This window comes from Tachyglossus aculeatus, chromosome 14 (assembly GCF_015852505.1).
Source record: "Tachyglossus aculeatus isolate mTacAcu1 chromosome 14, mTacAcu1.pri, whole genome shotgun sequence".
In the NCBI taxonomy this organism is placed as follows: Eukaryota; Metazoa; Chordata; class Mammalia; order Monotremata; family Tachyglossidae; genus Tachyglossus; species Tachyglossus aculeatus.
This window is the reverse complement of record NC_052079.1, coordinates 979,165-997,831: the sequence shown is the minus strand read 5'-3', so window position 1 is coordinate 997,831 and position 18,667 is coordinate 979,165. Positions and strand designations below refer to the sequence as shown.

Below are 18,667 nucleotides of genomic sequence, written 5' to 3'. Positions count from 1 at the left end.
ACAGTAAGCGCTCAATAAATATAATTGAATGAGTGAATGAAAGTCACTTCACTTCTCTGAGCCTCAGTTTACCTCATCTGGAAAATGGGGTTTAAGACTGTGAGCCCCACATGGGACAGCCCGATCACCTTATATTCCCCCCAGTGCTTAGAACAGACTGTGAGCCCACTGTTGCGTAGGGACCATCACTAGATGTTGCCAACTTGGACTTCCCAAGTGCTTAGTCCCGTGCTTTGCACACAGTAAGCGCTCAATAAATACGATTGAGTGAATGAAAGTCACTTCACTTCTCTGAGCCGCAGTTTACCTCATCTGTAAAATGGGGATTAAGAATGTGAGCCCTATGTGGGACAACCCGATCACCTTATATTCCCCCCAGCGCTTAGAACAGACTGTGAGCCCACTGTTGCGTAGGGACCGTCTCTAGATGTTGCCAACTTGTACTTCCCAAACGCTTAGTCCAGTGCTCCGCACACAGTAAACGCTCAATAAATACGATTGATTGATTGACCATCCCTAGGTGTTGCCGACTTGGACTTCCCAAGCGCTTAGTCCCGTGCTCCGCACACAGTAAGCGCTCAATAAATACGATTGAATGAATGAACAGTGCCTTGCACGTAGTAAGCGCTCAACAAATGCCATCATTATTATTATTATTATATATCCAGGCGCTGTGGGGAGGGGAAGGAGGTAAGGCAGTGGGGGAGAGGAAGGAGGGGGTGTGTGCTGTGCACACAGAAGCGCTCAGTAAATACGGTGACCCCTGGTAGGGACTGTCTATGTTGCCAACTTGTACATCCCAAGCGCTTAGTCCAGTGCTCTGCAATCAATCAATCGTATTTATTGAGCGCTTACTTTGTGCAGAGCACTGTACTAAGCGCTTGGGAAGTACAAATTGGCAACACATAGAGACAGTCCCTACCCAACAGTGGGCTCACAATCTAAAAGGGGGAGACAGAGAACAGAACCAAACATACCAACAAAATAAAATAAATAGGATAGAAATGTACAAGTAAGATAAATAAATAAATAGAGTAATAAATATGTACTCTGCACACAGTAAGCGCTCAATAAATACGATTGATTGATTGACTGAGGCCCTACTGCGAGCTCACCTCCTCCAGGAGGCCTTCCCAGACTGAGCCCCTTCCTTCCTCTCCCCCTCTCCATCCCCCCATCTTACCTCCTTCCCTTCCCCACAGCACCTGCATAGATGTATATATGTTTGTACATATTTATTACTCTGTTTATTTTACTTGTCCATATCTATTCTATTTATTTTGTGAGTATGTTTGGTTTTGTTGTCTGCCTCCCCCTTTTAGACTGTGAGCCCACTGTTGGGTAGGGACTGTCTCTAGATGTTGCCAACTTGGGCTTCCCAAGCGCTTAGTCCAGTGCTCTGCACACAGTAAGCGCTCAATCAATACGATTGATTGATGGATTGACTGAGTGAATGAATGATTGGGGTCGGTGGCCCGCGCCCAACGGTTCCCCCGGGTCGGTTGATGGCGGGGGGAGGGGAGGGCAGAGGGCAGCAGGGTCGGTCGGTCGGTCGGCCGGATGCCGTCGGTCCGGGCGGGCTTGGCCCTCCTGGCGGGCGGCCTGGTGGCGGCGGCCTTCGTGGCCTACTGCCTCTACTTCGACCAAAGGCGCAGGGCCCGCCCGGACTGCGCACGGCGCCTGCGCAACCGTGAGGCGGGGGCGGGGCTTAGCGCCGAGGGGGCGGGGCCTGGGTACCTAGGGGCGGGGCCAATGGCGATAGGCGGGACCGGGCATTAGGGGGCGGGGCCTGGCGCCGAAAGGGGCGCGTTCATTGGCGGCGGGTGGGGCCAACGTCGAGGGGCGTGGCTGGGCCTAGCGGAGGGGCGTGGCCTAGGGGGAGGGGCGTGGTCAGCGGCGATGGGCGGGCTGTATGCTGGGGGCGTGGCCTAGCGCCGATGGGCGTGGTCAGCGGCGGTGGGGCGTGTCCGGACGACAGGGGCGGAGTCTATCAGAGGCTGGAATGGGCGGGGCCAGCAACAGAGGTGGGCGGGGGCTATCGTGAGTGGGGCGTGGCCAGTGTTGATGGGCGTGTCTCCCCCTCGTCCCCCTCTCCATGCCCCCATCTTACCTCCTTCCCTTCCCCACAGCACCTGTATATATGTTTGTACAGATTTTTTTACTCTATTTATTTATTATATTTGTACATATCTATTCTATTTTATTTTGTTAGTATGTTTGGTTTTGTTCTCTGTCTCCCCCTTTTAGACTGTGAGCCCACTGTTGGGTAGGGACTGTCTCTAGATGTTGCCAACTTGGACTTCCCAAGCGCTTAGTCCAGTGCTCTGCACATAGTAAGCGCTCAATAAATACGATTGATGATGATGATGATGATGGTGTCCGGCCAGTAGAGGGCGTGGTCAGCGTCGAGGGGTGGGGCCTAGCGTCAGTGGGCGGGGCCAGCTCTGAGGGGACCGGCCTGGGGCCGCAGGGCACAATATTATGATTATTATTATTATTATTATTATTATTATTATTATCATCGTTATTATTGTTGTTATTTATATCGTTATTTATATCATGATTTATATTATAAATAATTTGTCATAATTACAATTTATATAATTTATATATTATAATTTATATACTTGTGTTATTATATGTTATTATTAATAATAATAATAATGGCTATTATTATTTATATCATTATTTATATCATTATTGTATTATTATATCATTATAAATAATTTATGTCATTATAGTTACCATTTATACAATTTATATATTATAATTTATATACTTATTCTATTATTATATGTTATTATTATTATTAATGGCTATTAGTATCATTATTATTTATATTATTATAAATAATTTATGTCATTATGGTTACGATTTATAATTTATATATTATGATTTCTATGCTTGTTATATTATTATATGTTATTATTATTAATAATGATAATGGCATTTATTAAGCACTTACTATGTGCAAAGCACTGTTCTAACTGCTGGGGAGGTTACAAGGTGATCAGGTTGTCCCACTGGGGGCTCACAGTCTTCATCCCCATTTGACAGATGAGGTCACTGAGGTGCAGAGAATGATAATAATAATGTAATGATAATAGTAATGGCATTTGTTAAGTGCTTATGTGCAAAGCACTGTCCTAAGCACTGGGGAGGTTACAAGGTGATCAGGTTGTCCCACGGGGGGGCTCACGGTCTTCATCCCCATTTGACAGATGAGGTCACTGAGGTGCAGAGAATAATAATAAAAATAATAATATAATAATAATAATAATAACAATAATAATAACGGCATTTATTAAGTGTTTATGTGCAAAGCCCTGTTCTAAGCACTGGGGAGGTTACAGGGTGATCAGGTTGTCCCACGGGGGGGCTCACAGTCTTCATCCCCATTTTCCAGCTGAGGGAACTGAGGTGCAGAGAATAATAATAATAATAATAATAATGGCATTCATTCATTCATTCAGTAGTATTTATTGAGCGCTTACTGTGTGCAGAGCACTGTGCTAGGCACTTGGGAAGTCCAAGTTGGCAACATATAGAGACGGTCCCTACCCAACAGCGGGCTCACAGTCTAAAAGGGGGAGACAGCAGACAACTAAACAAAACATATGAACAAAATAAAATAAATAGAATAAATATGTACAAGTAAAATAGAGTAATAAATACGTACAAACGTATATACATATATACAGGTGGTGTGGGGAGGGGAAGGAGGTAAGGTGGGGGGGATGGGGCAGGGGAGGAGAGGGAGAGGAAGGAGGGGGCTGAGTGTGGGAAGGCCTCCTGGAGGAGGTGAGCTCTCAGTAGGACTTTGAAGGAAGGAAGAGAGCTAGCTTGGCGGGTGGGCAGAGGGAGGCCATTCCGGGCCGGGGGTCGTCGGCGGGACGGGCGAGAACGAGGCCCGGTGAGGAGATTAGCGGCAGAGGAGCGGAGGGTGCGGGCTGGGATGGAGAAGGAGAGAAGGGAGGTGAGGTAGGAGGGGGCGAGGGAATGGATGGACAGCCTGGAAGCTGAGGGTGAGGAATTTTTGCCTGATGGATTTATTAGGATTTATTTATGAGGATTTATTAAGCACTTACTATGTGCAAAGCACTGTTCTAAGTGCTGGGGAGGTTACAAGGTGATCAGGTTGTCCCCCTTCTAGACTGTGAGCCCGCTGTTGGGTAGGGACCGTCTCTCTATGTTACCAACTTGGACTTCCCAAGGGCTTAGTCCAGTGCTCTGCACACAGTAAGCGCTCAATAAATACAATTGATGATGATGATGATGATGATGATGATGATGATGATGATGAATAAATACGATTGAATGAATGAATGAATGAGTGAATAGGGGGCTCACAGTCTTAATCCCCATTTTCCAGATGAGGGAACTGAGGCACAGAGAAGTCAAGTGACTTGTCCAAATCACACAGCTGATAAATGGTGTTGGTGGGATTAGAACCCACCACCTCTGACTTCCAAGCCCAGGCTCTTTCCACTCAGCCACACTGCTTCACTTGTCTGCTGTGTGACCTTGGTCAAGTCACTTCTCATCTCTGGGCCTCAGTTCCTTCACCCGGAAAATGGAAAGTGAGACCATGAGCCCCATGCCCCATAGACTGTGCCCAACCTGATTAGATTTATTCTGACGGTTTTGACACCTGTCCACTTGTTTGGTTTTGTTGTCTGTCTCCCCCTTCTAGACTGTGAGCCCATTGTTGGGTAGGGACCGTCTCTATATGTTGCCGACATGGATTTCCCAAGCGCTTAGTACAGTGCTCTGCACACAGTAAGCGTTCAATCAATACAATTGAATGAACGAATAATAATGATGGCATTTATTAAGCGCTTACTGTGTGCAAAGCACTGTTCTAAGTGCTTGAATGAATTGTGTCTACCCCAGTGCTAAATCCAATGCCTGATGCAGAATAAGCACTTAAAAAAAATGCCATTAAAAAAAAAAAGCCCAGAAACCAGGGGGAGGCAACCGAGGCCCAGCCTTGCTCACCCCCTCAACTCAGTCTGGGTTTGCGGCATTTGCAGAGAGAAGAGAGAAGCGAAAGGCCCTGGAGCACAATGCACAGGTGATCACAGGGTTTGGGGGTCACTCATTCATCCCATCGTATTTATTAAACACTTACTGTGTGCAGTGCACTGTATTAAGCACTTGGGAAAGAACGATACAATAAACAGGCTTTGGGGGGTCACTCATTCATCCCATCATATTAAGTGCTTACTGTGTGCAGTGCACTGTTTTAAGCACTTGGGAAAGAACAATACAACAATAAACAGGGTTTGGGGTCACCTATTCATCCCATCGTATTTATTAAGCGCTTACTGTGTGCAGTGCACTGTATTAAGCACTTGGGAAAGAACGATACAATAAACAGGCTTTGGGGGTCACTCATTCATCCCATCGTATTTATTAAGCGCTTACTGTGTGCAGTGCACTGTATTAAGCACTTGGGAAAGAACGATACAACAATAAACAGGGTTTGGAGGTCACTCATTCATCCCATCCTATTTATTAAGCGCTGACTGTGCAGTGCACTGTATTAAGCACTTGGGAAAGAACAATACGACAATAAACAGGGTTTGGGGTCACTCATTCATCCCATCGTATTTATTAAGCACTTACTGTATGCAGTGCACTGTATTAAGCACTTGGGAAAGAACGATACAACAATAAACAGGGTTTGGGGTCACTCATTCATCCCATCGTATTTATTAAGCGCTTACTGTATGCAGTGCACTGTATTAAACACTTGGGAAAGAACAATACAACAATAAACAGGGTTTGGGGTCACTCATTCATCCCATCATATTTATTAGGCGCTTACTGTGTGCAGTGCACTGTATTAAGCACTTGGGAAAGAACAATACAACAATAAACAGGGTTTAGGGGTCACTCATTCATCCCATCGTATTTATTAAGCGCTTACTGTGTGCAGTGCACTGTATTAAGCACTTGGGAAAGAACAATACAACAATAAATGGGTCTGCAGAGTTCAGGGCCGGAGGGGGATTTACTTAGCATCCGATGGAGGAGACTGGCAGACTCACACTGGGAGCAGGAGGAAAGCTGGAGATAAAAAGGGGGAAAAGTGACTACATAAATGGAGCATTCAGAAGGTAACAGCTGAAACAACCAGGAGCAGTGGGAATGATCACGGTGGCTCCTCCTGAGTTAATTCATCCATTCAATCGTATTTATTGAGCACTTACCGTGCACAGAGCACTGTACTAAGCGCTTGGAAAGTACAAATCGGCAACATATAGAGATGGTCGCTACCCAACAACGGGCTAACCTACATGCCTATTATCTGGTAGTTCAGTTTAAATTAACTGATGTAAATTGCGTCAGCATCAGTCCAAACAAAACGGGGTTTGAGTATGAGAATTAGCAAATTTCTGAACTAGCCCCGATCCCAATTAGTTTTGAAAGGTTCGTCTGGTACAACACCTTAAATGAGGTGTGAGACTGTGAGCCCACTGTTGGGTAGGGACTGTCTCTGTATGTTGCCCATTTGTACTTCCCAAGCGCTTAGTCCAGTGCTCTGCACATAGTAAGTGCTCAATAAATACGATTGATGATGATGATGATGATGAGGCACTCTATAAATCCTAATATGCATAAACAATGAACTAGCCCCGATCCCAATTAATTTTGATAGGTTCGTCCAGTACAACACCTTAAATGAGGCACTCTATAAATCCTAAGGTGCATAAACTGAATGAACTAGCCCCGATCCCAATTAGTTTTGACAGGTTCGTCTGGTACAACACCTTAAGTGAGGCACTCTATAAATCCTAATATGCATAAACTGAATGAACTAGCCCCGATCCCAATTAATTTTGATAGGCTTGGCTGGTACAACGCCTTAAATGAGGCACTCTATAAATCCTAATATGCATAAGCTGAATTTCAAAATGGTGCTGGGGTAGCAGAATCAAAGTAGCTCAATAACTTCATCAAAGACACTCCACCTTCCCGTACTTATATCATCAATCATCATCATCAATCGTATTTATTGAGCGCTTACTATGTGCAGAGCACTGTACTAAGCTCTTGGGAAGTACAAATTGGCAACATATGGAGACAGTCCCTACCCAACAGTGGGCTCACAGTCTAAAAGGGGGGAGACAGAGAACAAAACCAAACATACTAACAAAATAAAATAAATAGAATAGATATGTACAAATAAAATAAATAAATCAATGGTATTTATTGAGCGCTTACTGTGTGCAGAGCACTGTACTAAGTGCTTATATCTGGGATTTGGCTGGGGTCAACCCAATGTTAAATTAACATGCACTGCCAAGTGATTGTGTGTTTTTGAAAGCAGTGGAAGCAAGCAAGCATTTACCATACAAGCGTTTTAGGCCTTAAATACTTGGGTTTGGGCTTTTTAGGTGGCTTCACGAACCCGGAACCTAGTGGGTTTTAGACTGTGGTCTTTTAGACTGTGAGCCCACTGTCGGGTAGGGACTGTCTCTAGATGTTGCCAATTTGTACTTCCCAAGCGCTTAGTACAGTGCTCTGCACATAGTAAGCGCTCAATAAATACGATTGATGATGATGGGAAGGGGGGCTGGGAGATAAGTGGCCCATCTCCTCCAGCCCCTCCTCATTCGGGCAATTTTGCGGTTCTGTCCTAGAGGCCCTGGGATGGAGATGGTCTAATGGAAACTCGGTCATTCGGTTGAGGACTGATTCAGCTTAACGGCTTTTCCGTAATTCACCGCATCACGTTCTCGTTAACCTTTCAGCCACCAGATCCGCCGAGGGATGAGATGCAGCAGGAGTTATTCCTGGGAGAGCGCTCCTTAGCCAGAGGTGAGGGATCCCTGGACACGCTCCTTCCCTGCTCGGGACCCACGAGCAAGGCCGTGTCCCCACAGAACTACCACCACCGGATTTGTTGAGCACTCTGAGCACCGGTGGAAATGCGGCCAAAACAGGCGAGGCAGGGTCACATTTGCGCTATGTGCAAACACCGTTCTAAGCACTGGGGAGATGCAGGGTGATCGGGTTGTCCCACGTGGGGCTCACAGTCTTCATCCTCGTTTTACAGATGAGGTAACTGAGGCACAGAGAAGTGGCTTGCCCAAAGTCACACAGCTGACAGTTGGCGGAGCAGGGATTTGAACCCATGACCTCTGACTCCAAAGCCCGGGCTCTTTCCACTGAGCCACGCTGCTTCTCTGTAAACTGAAGAGCAGTTGGAAGCTGAATGTCCATCATTAACAAAATAGAGCAGTAAATATGTACAGATTTATCACTGTATTGATTTGACGTGTACATATTTACTGCTCTATTTATTTTGTTAATGATGGGCATTTAGCTTTAATTCTATTTGTTCTGACGACTTGATACCTGTCTGCATGTTTTGTTTTGTTGTCTGTCTCCCCCTTCTAGACTGTGAGCCCGTTGTTGGGTAGGGACCGGCTCTGTATGTTGCCAACTTGTACTTCCCAAGCGCTTAGTCCAGTGCTCTGCACACAGTAAGCGCTCAATAAATACGATTGAATGAATGAATTTGTGGGGGGAAAGCTTTTGATTTGTTTATCCTTTCCAGCCCCCGAGGGCATGAGCTGGAAACGGGAACCGAGACGGGGCGGCGGACACAATCCCTGCCCGCAACGAGCTTCCCGTCTAACGAGGGGAAGGCAGACACTGAACTAATGTACGGATAAGGAGAGGAGCTGAATATGGGATCACACCCACTTCCCCCACGCCCCGTCTCGGGGGGCAACCCCGCTCGTCGGGAATAACGGCTCCCTTCTTGGACTCTCGGGGTTGGCTGATTCCAGTGCCAGGGTCTCCGGGTGCCGGGAAGGGAAACATCTACGGAGAACCGTGACCTCTCACCTCTCTGCAGGACACACTCCGGGGGCCGTCCACCTCAACAAGGCGGTGGTGACGTGCGGGCAGCCCCGGAAACTGCCGCAGATCTTCGGGCGAGTGCTACCCTCGGGCTTCTTCGACACGTTCACCTGTCCAACGCCCGTCGAGTGCCAGGTGCGCCCGCTTCTTGCTTTTTACAAAAAGAAAAAACCTTCCCGTGGAACCGGGCACGAGTCGTATCCGGCGCCACGGCTCGCTAGAGGGAAAAACCAGGGATGTGCGATGGCGTCAGGGTGGGCCCCCGTTGGGTAGGGACTGTCTCTATATGTTGCCAATTTGTACTTCCCAAGCGCTTAGCACAGTGCTCTGCACACAATAAGCGCTCAATAAATACGATTGATTGATTGATTGACTACCCAGATGTCACGCGGTTTCTCCACCTGTCCCGTGGCCCAGGCTCCCGTCCTGGTCTGTGGGCCACACTCCTCGGCCAGTGGAGGAAGGGAGGAAGAGAAAAGGCATAATTTACAGCCCACCATCTCCAGGGATCTTTGAGGTGTAACTGTTGGGTTGACTGGTCACAACTTTCAAGACCTCATTCACGCTTCCTGCCCCACAGGGATCCGGCGAATTTATTTACTGTTTGTGGTCCTGAGGGTCTAATTTCTGGGATTATAGTTGAGGGCAGGAAGAGATTTTCAGAGGCAGGTGAGCAACAGTGAACACCGATGTAACACACGGGAGAGGCATGAAAATTAGCAGGATGGCCGGGTCAGAGCCGGGTCGTCCCCGGGATGAGAACGGATCGACGGAACCCTCCCGATTTCACCTCAGCAGAGAGGATCCCGGAAGCTTACGATCCCAGGCACAACGTTAGCGGCGGCCCGGCCGAGTGGAAAGTACCGATGTACGGGAGTCGAGAGTCCTGGGTTCCAGTCCCGGTTCGGCCCTTTGGTCCGCTGTGTGATCTTGAGCGAGTCGGTTCACCTCTCTAGGTTTCGGTTTTCTCATCTGTAAAATGGGGATAAGACCCCCGCTCTCCCTCCTCCCCAGGGTGTGTGACAAGGGACTGTGTCTGATCTGATTATCGTGTTTAACCCATACCACAGTAAGACAATAAAGGCCTGCGCAGAGCAAGCCCTGTGCACTCTATCTACTGTGAGTCACTCACAAAGCGGGCTGTCCCCGTGGGCAGAAGAAACCGACCGTCGCGGAGGGTGGACACGTCTAACGCCGTACTCTGCCCTTCTCCCCAGCCACCCGAACCCCAGACGGAGGAAGAGGAATGTTTGGAAGCGGACACGGAACCCCAAATGGAGGAAGAGGAATGTTTGGAAGCGGACACGGAATGAGGCGTTCGAGCAGCGGTGCCGCTTCCCCGCGAGGACGTGAGCGGGCACCGTCTCCGCCCCGGGCCTGCTCAGTGATCAGATGCCAACTGCACGTTTTCCATTTCTTTTACTGTTTGGGGTAAAAATGCCCTTTCCGGTTTCCACACGATCAAACGGGTCTGGCTATAAAATCAGTCGCCATGATCCAAGAAACCCGGCTTATTTTTTCCTAAGGGGATGACCGGGATTCTGGCCGGCCCCCGCGCCTCGCTTCCCCTCAGGTGAAGACCGGGCTCGGTGTGCCGGCTCTGCCCGGCCCGGCGTCTCCCTCCCACCGGTCCCGGACACCGCTGGAGGCCCAGAAGGGGACCCCGCCGGTCCAAAAAGCCGTCGCGGAGCCCTCCATCCCCCGGCTCTACCGCGGCTGGCCCAGCAGTCCCGCTTTGGCGGCCAGGGCCTCGTTCTGCTGGATGTGATACTCTTGAAACCGCATCGATATCCGCTGGGTCATTTTCAGATACTTCTGCAGGCAGTGCTCCGAGCAGGTGGACTGGGGAGACGGGGGGACAGACCAAGGCGGGAAAAAACAGAAGATCACGACTCGGTTCGGAGAAATGCGGGGGCCCGGCGGCTAAGAGCCCGGTTGGCCCTCCCCACCCAGGAGAACTAGGAATTTCTGGCTGGTTCGCCCCAGAAATCCGGCTAGCCGGCAGGCGACCCGCTCCTCCATCCTTCGGGGCTTTGGTCCAGCAGCTCCCCGGCATTTTGGCCGTATGTGGGCGGTGGGCCGGGGTGGGGAACGGCACGTTTGGGCTTCTATCTGGTGGGGGAACTTAACTGGGGCCCCACAGGTCTTTGTCTTTCCCCTAATGATAGCATTTATCATCATCATCAATCATATTTATTGAGCGCTTACTATGTGCACAGCACTGTACTAAGCACTTGGGAAGTACAAATTGGCAACAGATAGAGACAGTCCCTACCCAACAGTGGGCTCACAGTCTAAAAGACTTATTAAGATTTATAATCTTAATAAGATTAATAACAATTAATCTTATTAAGATTTATTAAGCGCTTACTATGTGCAAAGGACGGCTCTAAGCGCTGGGGAGGTTCCAAGGTGATCAGGTTGTCCCACGGCTCACAGCCTTAATCCCCATTTTACATACGAGGGAACCGAGGCCCGGAGAAGTGAAGTGACTTGCTCACAGCTGACAACTGGCAGAGCCGGGATTTGCCACCGAGCCACATTGCTTCCCTACCGCACAATCAATCAATCGTATTTATTGAGCGCTTACTGTGTGCGGAGCACTGTACTAAGCGCTTGGGAAGTACAAGTTGGCAACATATAGAGACAGTCCCTACCCAACAGTGGGCTCACAGTCTAAAAGGGGACTGTGGCTTACCTCTTCTGGCTTAACCTCCCTGCTGGTGAAGTCTTTGACGCAATCCAGGAAACAGCTTTCCGTGAGTTTATTGTAGGTCCCGAGAAATTCTTTAAACTGCAAATAATAATAATAATAATAATGATGGTATTTGTTAAGCGCTTACTATGTGCAAAGCACTGTTCGAAGCTCTGGGGAGATACAAGGTGATCAGGTTGCCCCACGGGGGGGCTCACAGTCTTAATCCCCATTTTACAGATGAGGGAACTGAGGCCCAGAGAAGTGATTTGCCCAAATACAGCGACAAGTTGCACACGGGCAGATTTGGCTGGCAAAACCAGTCAATCGATCGTATTTATTGAGCGCTTACTGTGTGCAGAGCACTGGACTAAGCGCTTGGGAAGTACAAGTTGGCAACATATAGAGACGGTCCCGACCCAACAGTGGGCTTACAGTCTAAAAGAGTCTAAAACCAGCGACGCAGGCAGGGGCAGGCCGCCGAACTCAAACGCTCACAAGGCCTGAAATTAGTTTCCTGAGCCAATGTCAAAACGCCAGCGAGCGTCAAATCATCAAGCCCACTGTGACTGTGGGCCCACTGTGACTGTGAGCCCACCGTTGGGTAGGGACTGTCTCTCTATGTTGCCAATTTGTACTTCCCAAGCGCTTAGTACAGTGCTCTGCACATAGTGAGCGCTCAATACATACGATTGATGATGATGACGATCAAGCGATGATAAGGGCCACAAATCCAAGACACTCTCTCCAAATGGGGCCCAGCTTGCCAATTCGCATACGACGGCAGTGGGACAGAGAACCCGTCTTTCTCTGCCTATTTAAAACTGGCCCGGCTCTCTTTTTCTTCTTTTCATTCAGTTGTATTTACTGAGCGCCTACTGTGTGCAGAGTGCTGGGCTAAGCGCTTGGGAACATACAATGCAACAATAAGGAGACACATTCCTTGCCCACAGTGAGTTGACAGTCTAGAGGGAAATATTCCTCCTAGGAGTGGGGTTCAAACCCACGCGGCATGGGTGTTTGTTTGTACATTAATGTTTGTACATATTAATTACTCTATTTATTTATTTTACTTGTACAGATCTATTCTATTTATTTTATTTTGTTAGTATGTTTGGTTTTGTTCTCTGTCTCCCCCTTTTAGCCTGTGAGCCCACTGTTGGGTAGGGACTGTCTCTATACGTTGCCAATTTGTACTTCCCAAGCGCTTAGTACAGTGCTCTGCACACAGTAAGCGTTCAGTAAATACGATTGATGATGATGATGTGCCCATTGGATCTTCTTAAATCCAACGCCTTAACCATTATTACTCTATTTATTTATTTATTTTATTTGTACATATCTATTCTATTTATTTTATTTTGTTAGTATGTTTGGTTTTGTTCTCAGTCTCCCCCTTTTAGCCTGTGAGCCCACTGTTGGGTAGGGACTGTCTCTAGACGTTGCCAATCTGTACTTCCCAAGCACTTAGTACAGTGCTCTGCACACAGTAAGCGCTCAATAAATACGATTGACGATGATGATGTGCCCATTGGATCTTCTTAAATCCAACGCCTTAACCATTATTACTCTATTTATTTATTTATTTATTTTATTTGTACATATCTATTCTATTTATTTTATTTTGTTAGTATGTTTGGTTTTGTTCTCAGTCTCCCCCTTTTAGCCTGTGAGCCCACTGTTGGGTAGGGACTGTCTCTAGACGTTGCCAATTTGTACTTCCCAAGCACTTAGTACAGTGCTCTGCACACAGTAAGCGCTCAATAAATACGATTGACGATGATGATGTGCCCATTGGATCTTCTTAAATCCAACGCCTTAACCATTACTACTCTATTTATTTATTTATTTATTTTATTTGTACCTATCTATTCTATTTATTTTATTTTGTTAGTATGTTTGGTTTTGTTCTCGGTCTCCCCCTTTTAGACTGTGAGCCCACAGTTGGGTAGGGACTGTCTCTATATGTTGCCAATTTGGACTTCCCAAGCGCTTAGTACAGTGCACTGCACATAGTAAGCGCTCAATAAATACGATTGATGATGATGATGTGCCCATTGGATTTCTTAAATCCGACGCCTTAACCATTTAGCCCCATGGCCCGGGATTACCGGGCCTAAAAACACCCTCCGGGATACGGCGCTTTACCTGTTTGATCTGGTCAGATTCCGGGATCTGTGCCGCCATACTCTTTGGGAAAGGCGATCAGCTGATTTGGAGGGACGCCGAGTTCGGTGCGGATACTTTTCGGTCTAAAGAGAAATGAGTGAAGAGAAGGGGGAACAGTTATTTGAGAACGTTTTCTCTCTGAAACGGTGAAAACTGGGCTTGTTTGTCCACGCTATTTTGGGCAGAGCCCACTACGGCTGAGGCGGGAGAAGGATTTGATCCCCATTTTACAGATGAGGGAACTGAGACACAGAGAAGTGAAGTGACTTGCCCACGGTCACACAGATTTGCGCTCAATAAATACGACTGATGATGATGATGATTAAAACCAAGGAACTGAGTCCCACGCCCGTGCTAATTCCACTAGGCCTCGCTGCTTCTCTTCTCTTCTCCCCTCTTCTCCTATGTACAGTGTTTTGCACATAGTAAGTGCTTAATAAATGCCATTATTATTATTATTATTATTAATAAATACGATTGAATGAATGAACGTGCCAGACACTGTACTAAGCGCTGAGGTAGACGCAAGCTAATAAGGATGGTCAAAGCCCATGTACCACATGGGGCTCACAGTCTTAAACTCCACTTAAGAGAAGCAGCGTGGCTCGGTGGAAAGAGCGCGGGCTTTGGAGTCAGAGGCCATGGGTTCGAATCCCGACTCTGCCACATGTCTGTGGTGTGACCTTGGGCAAGTCACTTAACTTCTCTGGGCCTCAGTTACCTCATCTGTAAAATGGGGATTAAGACCGTGAGCCCCACGTGGGACAACTTAATCACCTTGTATCCCCCCCCCAGCGCTTAGAACAGTGCTTTGCACAGAGTAAGCGCTTAACAAATGCCATCATCATCATCATCATTTAACAGGTGAGGTAACTGAGGCACGGAGAAGTGAAATGACTTGTCTTAGGTCACCCAGCAGGCAGGTGGAGGCCTTAGCTCATTGCAGGCAGGGAATCCATCAATCAATCAATCAATCAATCAATCGTATTTATTGAGCGCTTACTGTGTGCACAGCACTGTACTAAGCGCTTGGGAAGTACAAGTCGGCAACACATACGCGTATTGTCCTCTCCCAAGCGCGTGGTACAGTGCTCTGCACACAGTAAGCGCTCAATAAATACCAACGCCCCCTGAGCCATCGCACGTGTGAGTGACCTATCCAAGGTCACGGGGTTGCTTCCATGCCCTCTGGCCATAATGATAATAATAATGGCATTTATTAAGCGCTTACTATGTGCAAAGCACTGTTCTAAGCGCTGGGGAGGTTACAATCAATCAATCAATCGAATTTATTGAGCGCCCACTGTGTGCAGAGCACTTCTCCGCCCTCCCGGACAACCCCTCCCTGCTTTTTATGGAATTTGTTAGGCGCCTACTTCGCGGCAGGGACTGTACTAGAGAAGCAGCATGGCTCAGTGGAAAGAGCCCGGGCTCTGGAGTCAGAGGTCATGGGTTCAAATCCTGGCTCCGCCAATTGTCAGCTGGGTGACTGTGGGCAAGTCACTTCACTTCTCTGGGCCTCAGTTCCCTCATCTGGAAAATGGGGATTAAGACGGTGAGCCCTGTGTGGGACAACCTGCTTACCTTGTACCTACCCCGGCACTTAGAACAGTGCTTGGCACAAAGTAAGCGCTCAGAACAGTGCTTGGCACACAGTAACGCTTAGAATAGTCCTTGGCACAGTAAGAGCTTAGAACTGTGCTTGGTACACTGTAGGCGCTTAGAACAGTCCTTGGCACACAGTAATAATAATAATAATGGCATTTATTAAGCGCTTACTGTTTGCAAAGCACTGTTCTAAGTGCTGGGGGGGAATACAAGGTGATTAGGTTGTCCCTCATGGGGCTCACAGTCTTAAACCCCATTTCACAGATGAGGGAACTGAGGCTCAGGGAAGTGAAGTGACTTGCCCAAGGTCACACAGCAGACGTGGTGGGCTGGGATTAGAATCCATGACCTCTGGCTCCCAAGCCCGGGCTCTTTCCACTGAGCCATGCTGCTTCTCAGTACCGCTTAGCACAGTGCTTGGCACACAGTAAGTGCCTAGAACAGTGCTTGGCACACAGTAGGCACTTAGAACAGTGCTTGGCACACAGTAAGGGCTTAGAACAGTCCTTGGCACACAGTAACGCTTAGAACAGTGCTTGGCACACAATAAGAGGTTAGAACAGTGCTTGGCACAGAGTAGGTGCTTAGAACAGTGCTTGGCACACAGTAAGGGCTTAGAACAGTCCTTGGCACACAATAAGAGGTTAGAACAGTGCTTGGCACACAGTAGGCGCTTAGAACAGTCCTTGGCACACAATAAGAGGTTAGAACAGTGCTTGCCACACAGTAGGCACTTAGAACAGTGCTTGGCACACAGTAGGTGCTTAGAACAGTGCTTGGCACACAGTAGGCGCTTAGAACTGTGTTTGGCACACGATAAGAGGTTAGAACAGTGCATGGTACACAGTAGGCGCTTAGAACAGTGCTTGGCACACAGTAGGCGCTTAGAACAGTGCTTGGCACACAGTAGGGCTTAGAACAGTGCTTGGCACACAGTAACGCTTAGAACTGTGTTTGGCACACAGTAGGCGCTTAGAACAGTGCTTGCCACACAGTAGGCACTTAGAACAGTGCTTGGCACACAGTAGGTGCTTAGAACAGTCCTTGGCACACAGTAACACTTAGAACTGTGTTTGGCACACGATAAGAGGTTAGAACAGTGCATGGCACACAGTAGGCGCTTAGAACAGTGCTTGGCACACAGTAGGCGCTTAGAACAGTGCTTGGCACACAGTAGGGCTTAGAACAGTGCTTGGCACACAGTAACGCTTAGAACTGTGTTTGGCACAGAGTAGGCGCTTAGAACAGTGCTTGCCACACAGTAGGCACTTAGAACAGTGTTTGGCACACAATAAGAGGTTAGAACAGTGCTTGGCACACAGTAGGCGCTTTGAACAGTGCTTGGCACACAGTAGGCGCTTAGAACAGTGCTTGGCACACAGTAACGCTTAGAACAGTGTTTGGCACACAAAAAGAGGTTAGAACAGTGCTTGGCACACAGTAGGCGCTTAGAACGGTGCTTGGCACACAGTAAGGGCTTAGAACAGTGTTTGGCACACAGTAGGCGCTTAGAACAGTCCTTGGCACACAGTAACGCTTAGAACAGTGTTTGGCACACAAAAAGAGGTTAGAACAGTCCTTGGCACACAGCAGGCGCTTAGAACAGTGCTTGGCACACAGTAAGGGCTTAGAACAGTGCTTGGCACACAGTAACGCTTAGAACAGTGCTTGGCACACGATAAGAGGTTAGAACAGTGCTTGGCACAGAGTAGGCGCCTAGAACAGTGCTTGGCACATAGTGAGCGCTTAACAAGTGCCATTTTCTTTTTGTTTCTCGGGTCGGGAGCCGCCCTCCACCGTGGGAAGGCGAGCTGTGGGAGGGGAGGGCAGTCCTACCTGGGGCAGGCGTGGCCGGGTTCGGGTCTGGGTCCCGGGTCCCGAGTTCGAATCCTGCTGGTGCTGGTCCTGGGGCGGCGGGAAGGGGGAACCACGTGGGGGGGGGCGGGGCGGGGCCGCCAACAAAACAGCTTTTCATCCGCGGCGGCCGATTCGTCACCTCCCGGGCCTCCCCTTATTATTATTATTAGTATTAATAATAATAACAATAATGGCATTTATTAAGCGCTTATTAGGTGCAAAGCACTGTTCTAAGCGCTGGGGAGGTTACAAGGTGGTCAGGTTGTGCCACCCACGGGCGGCTCACAGTCTTCATCCCCATTTGACAGATGAGGGAACTGAGGCCCAGAGAATAATCAATCAATTAATCGTATTTATTGAGCAATTACTGTGTTCAGAGCACTGTACTAAGCGCTTGGGAAGTCCAAGTTGGCAACATCTAGAGACAGTCCCTACCCACCAGTGGGCTCACAGTCTAAAAGGGGGAGACAGAGAACAAAACCAAACATACTAACAAAATGAAATAAATAGAATAGATATGTACAGGTAAAATAAATAAATAAATAGAGTAATAAATATGTACAAACATATATACATATATACAGGTGCTGTGGGGAAGGGAAGGAGGTAAGATGGGGGATGGAGAGGGGGATGAGGGGGCATTTTTTAAGCGCTTACTATGTGCAAAGCACTGTTCTAACCGCTGGAAGTGACTTGCTCAAAGTCACACAGCTGACAATTGGCGGAGTCGGGATTTGAACCCATGACCTCTGACTCCAAAGCCCGGGCTCTTTCCACTGAGCCAAGCCCCTTCATTCAGTCACTCATTCATTATTAATAATAATGATTATAATGATGACGATGATGGTATTTGTTAAATGCTTCCTATGTGCCAAGCACTGTTCTAAGCACTGGGGAAAATCCAAGGCGATCAGGTTGTCCCACGTGGGGCTCACAGTCTCTATCCCCATTTTACAGATGAGGGTACTGAGGCCCAGAAATAATAATAACAACAATAATAATAATAATAATGGTATTTGTTAAGAGCCTACTATGTGCCAAGCACTGTTCTAAGCACTTCCTCTCCCCCTCCTTCCCCTCTCCATCCCCCCCGCCTTACCTCCTTCCCTTCCCCACAGCACCTGTATATATGCTTGTACGTATTTATTACTCTATTTATTTATTTATTTTGCCTGTACATATCTATTCTATTTTATTTTGTTAATATGTTTGGTTTTGTTCTCTGTCTCCCCCTTCTAGACTGTGAGCCCACTGTTGGGAAGGGACCGTCTCTAGATGTTGCCAACTTGTACTTCCCAAGCGCTTAGTACAGTGCTCTGCACACAGTAAGCGCTCAATAAATACGATTGATGATGATGATGATGATAGTAGTAGTGGCTTCAGGCCTACATATAGAGACAGTCCCTACCCAACAGTGGACTCACAGTCTAGCTCCCAGCGCTTAGAACAGTGATTGCCACA

At 47.9% G+C, this 18,667-nt stretch overlaps 2 protein-coding genes across 2 annotated transcripts; one reads left to right on the top strand and one right to left on the bottom strand.

Annotated features, from left to right (window-relative positions):
- The first annotated feature begins 1,604 nt into the window (after positions 1-1,604).
- On the top strand, positions 1,605-10,281 carry TOMM20L (translocase of outer mitochondrial membrane 20 like). The gene is made up of 4 exons (XM_038756557.1): positions 1,605-1,690; positions 7,761-7,827; positions 8,873-9,012; positions 10,095-10,281. Exons 2-4 carry the CDS (start codon positions 7,785-7,787, stop codon positions 10,188-10,190), a joined length of 279 nt encoding a protein of 92 aa, XP_038612485.1. The 5' UTR covers positions 1,605-1,690; positions 7,761-7,784; the 3' UTR covers positions 10,191-10,281.
- On the bottom strand, positions 10,280-17,270 carry TIMM9 (translocase of inner mitochondrial membrane 9). Its single transcript, XM_038756558.1, has 4 exons — positions 17,186-17,270; positions 13,721-13,824; positions 11,576-11,671; positions 10,280-10,719 (listed from the first exon to the last, which is right to left on the bottom strand). Exons 2-4 carry the CDS (start codon positions 13,757-13,759, stop codon positions 10,585-10,587), a joined length of 270 nt encoding a protein of 89 aa, XP_038612486.1. The 5' UTR covers positions 13,760-13,824; positions 17,186-17,270; the 3' UTR covers positions 10,280-10,584.
- Between the last annotated feature and the right edge of the window lie 1,397 nt (positions 17,271-18,667).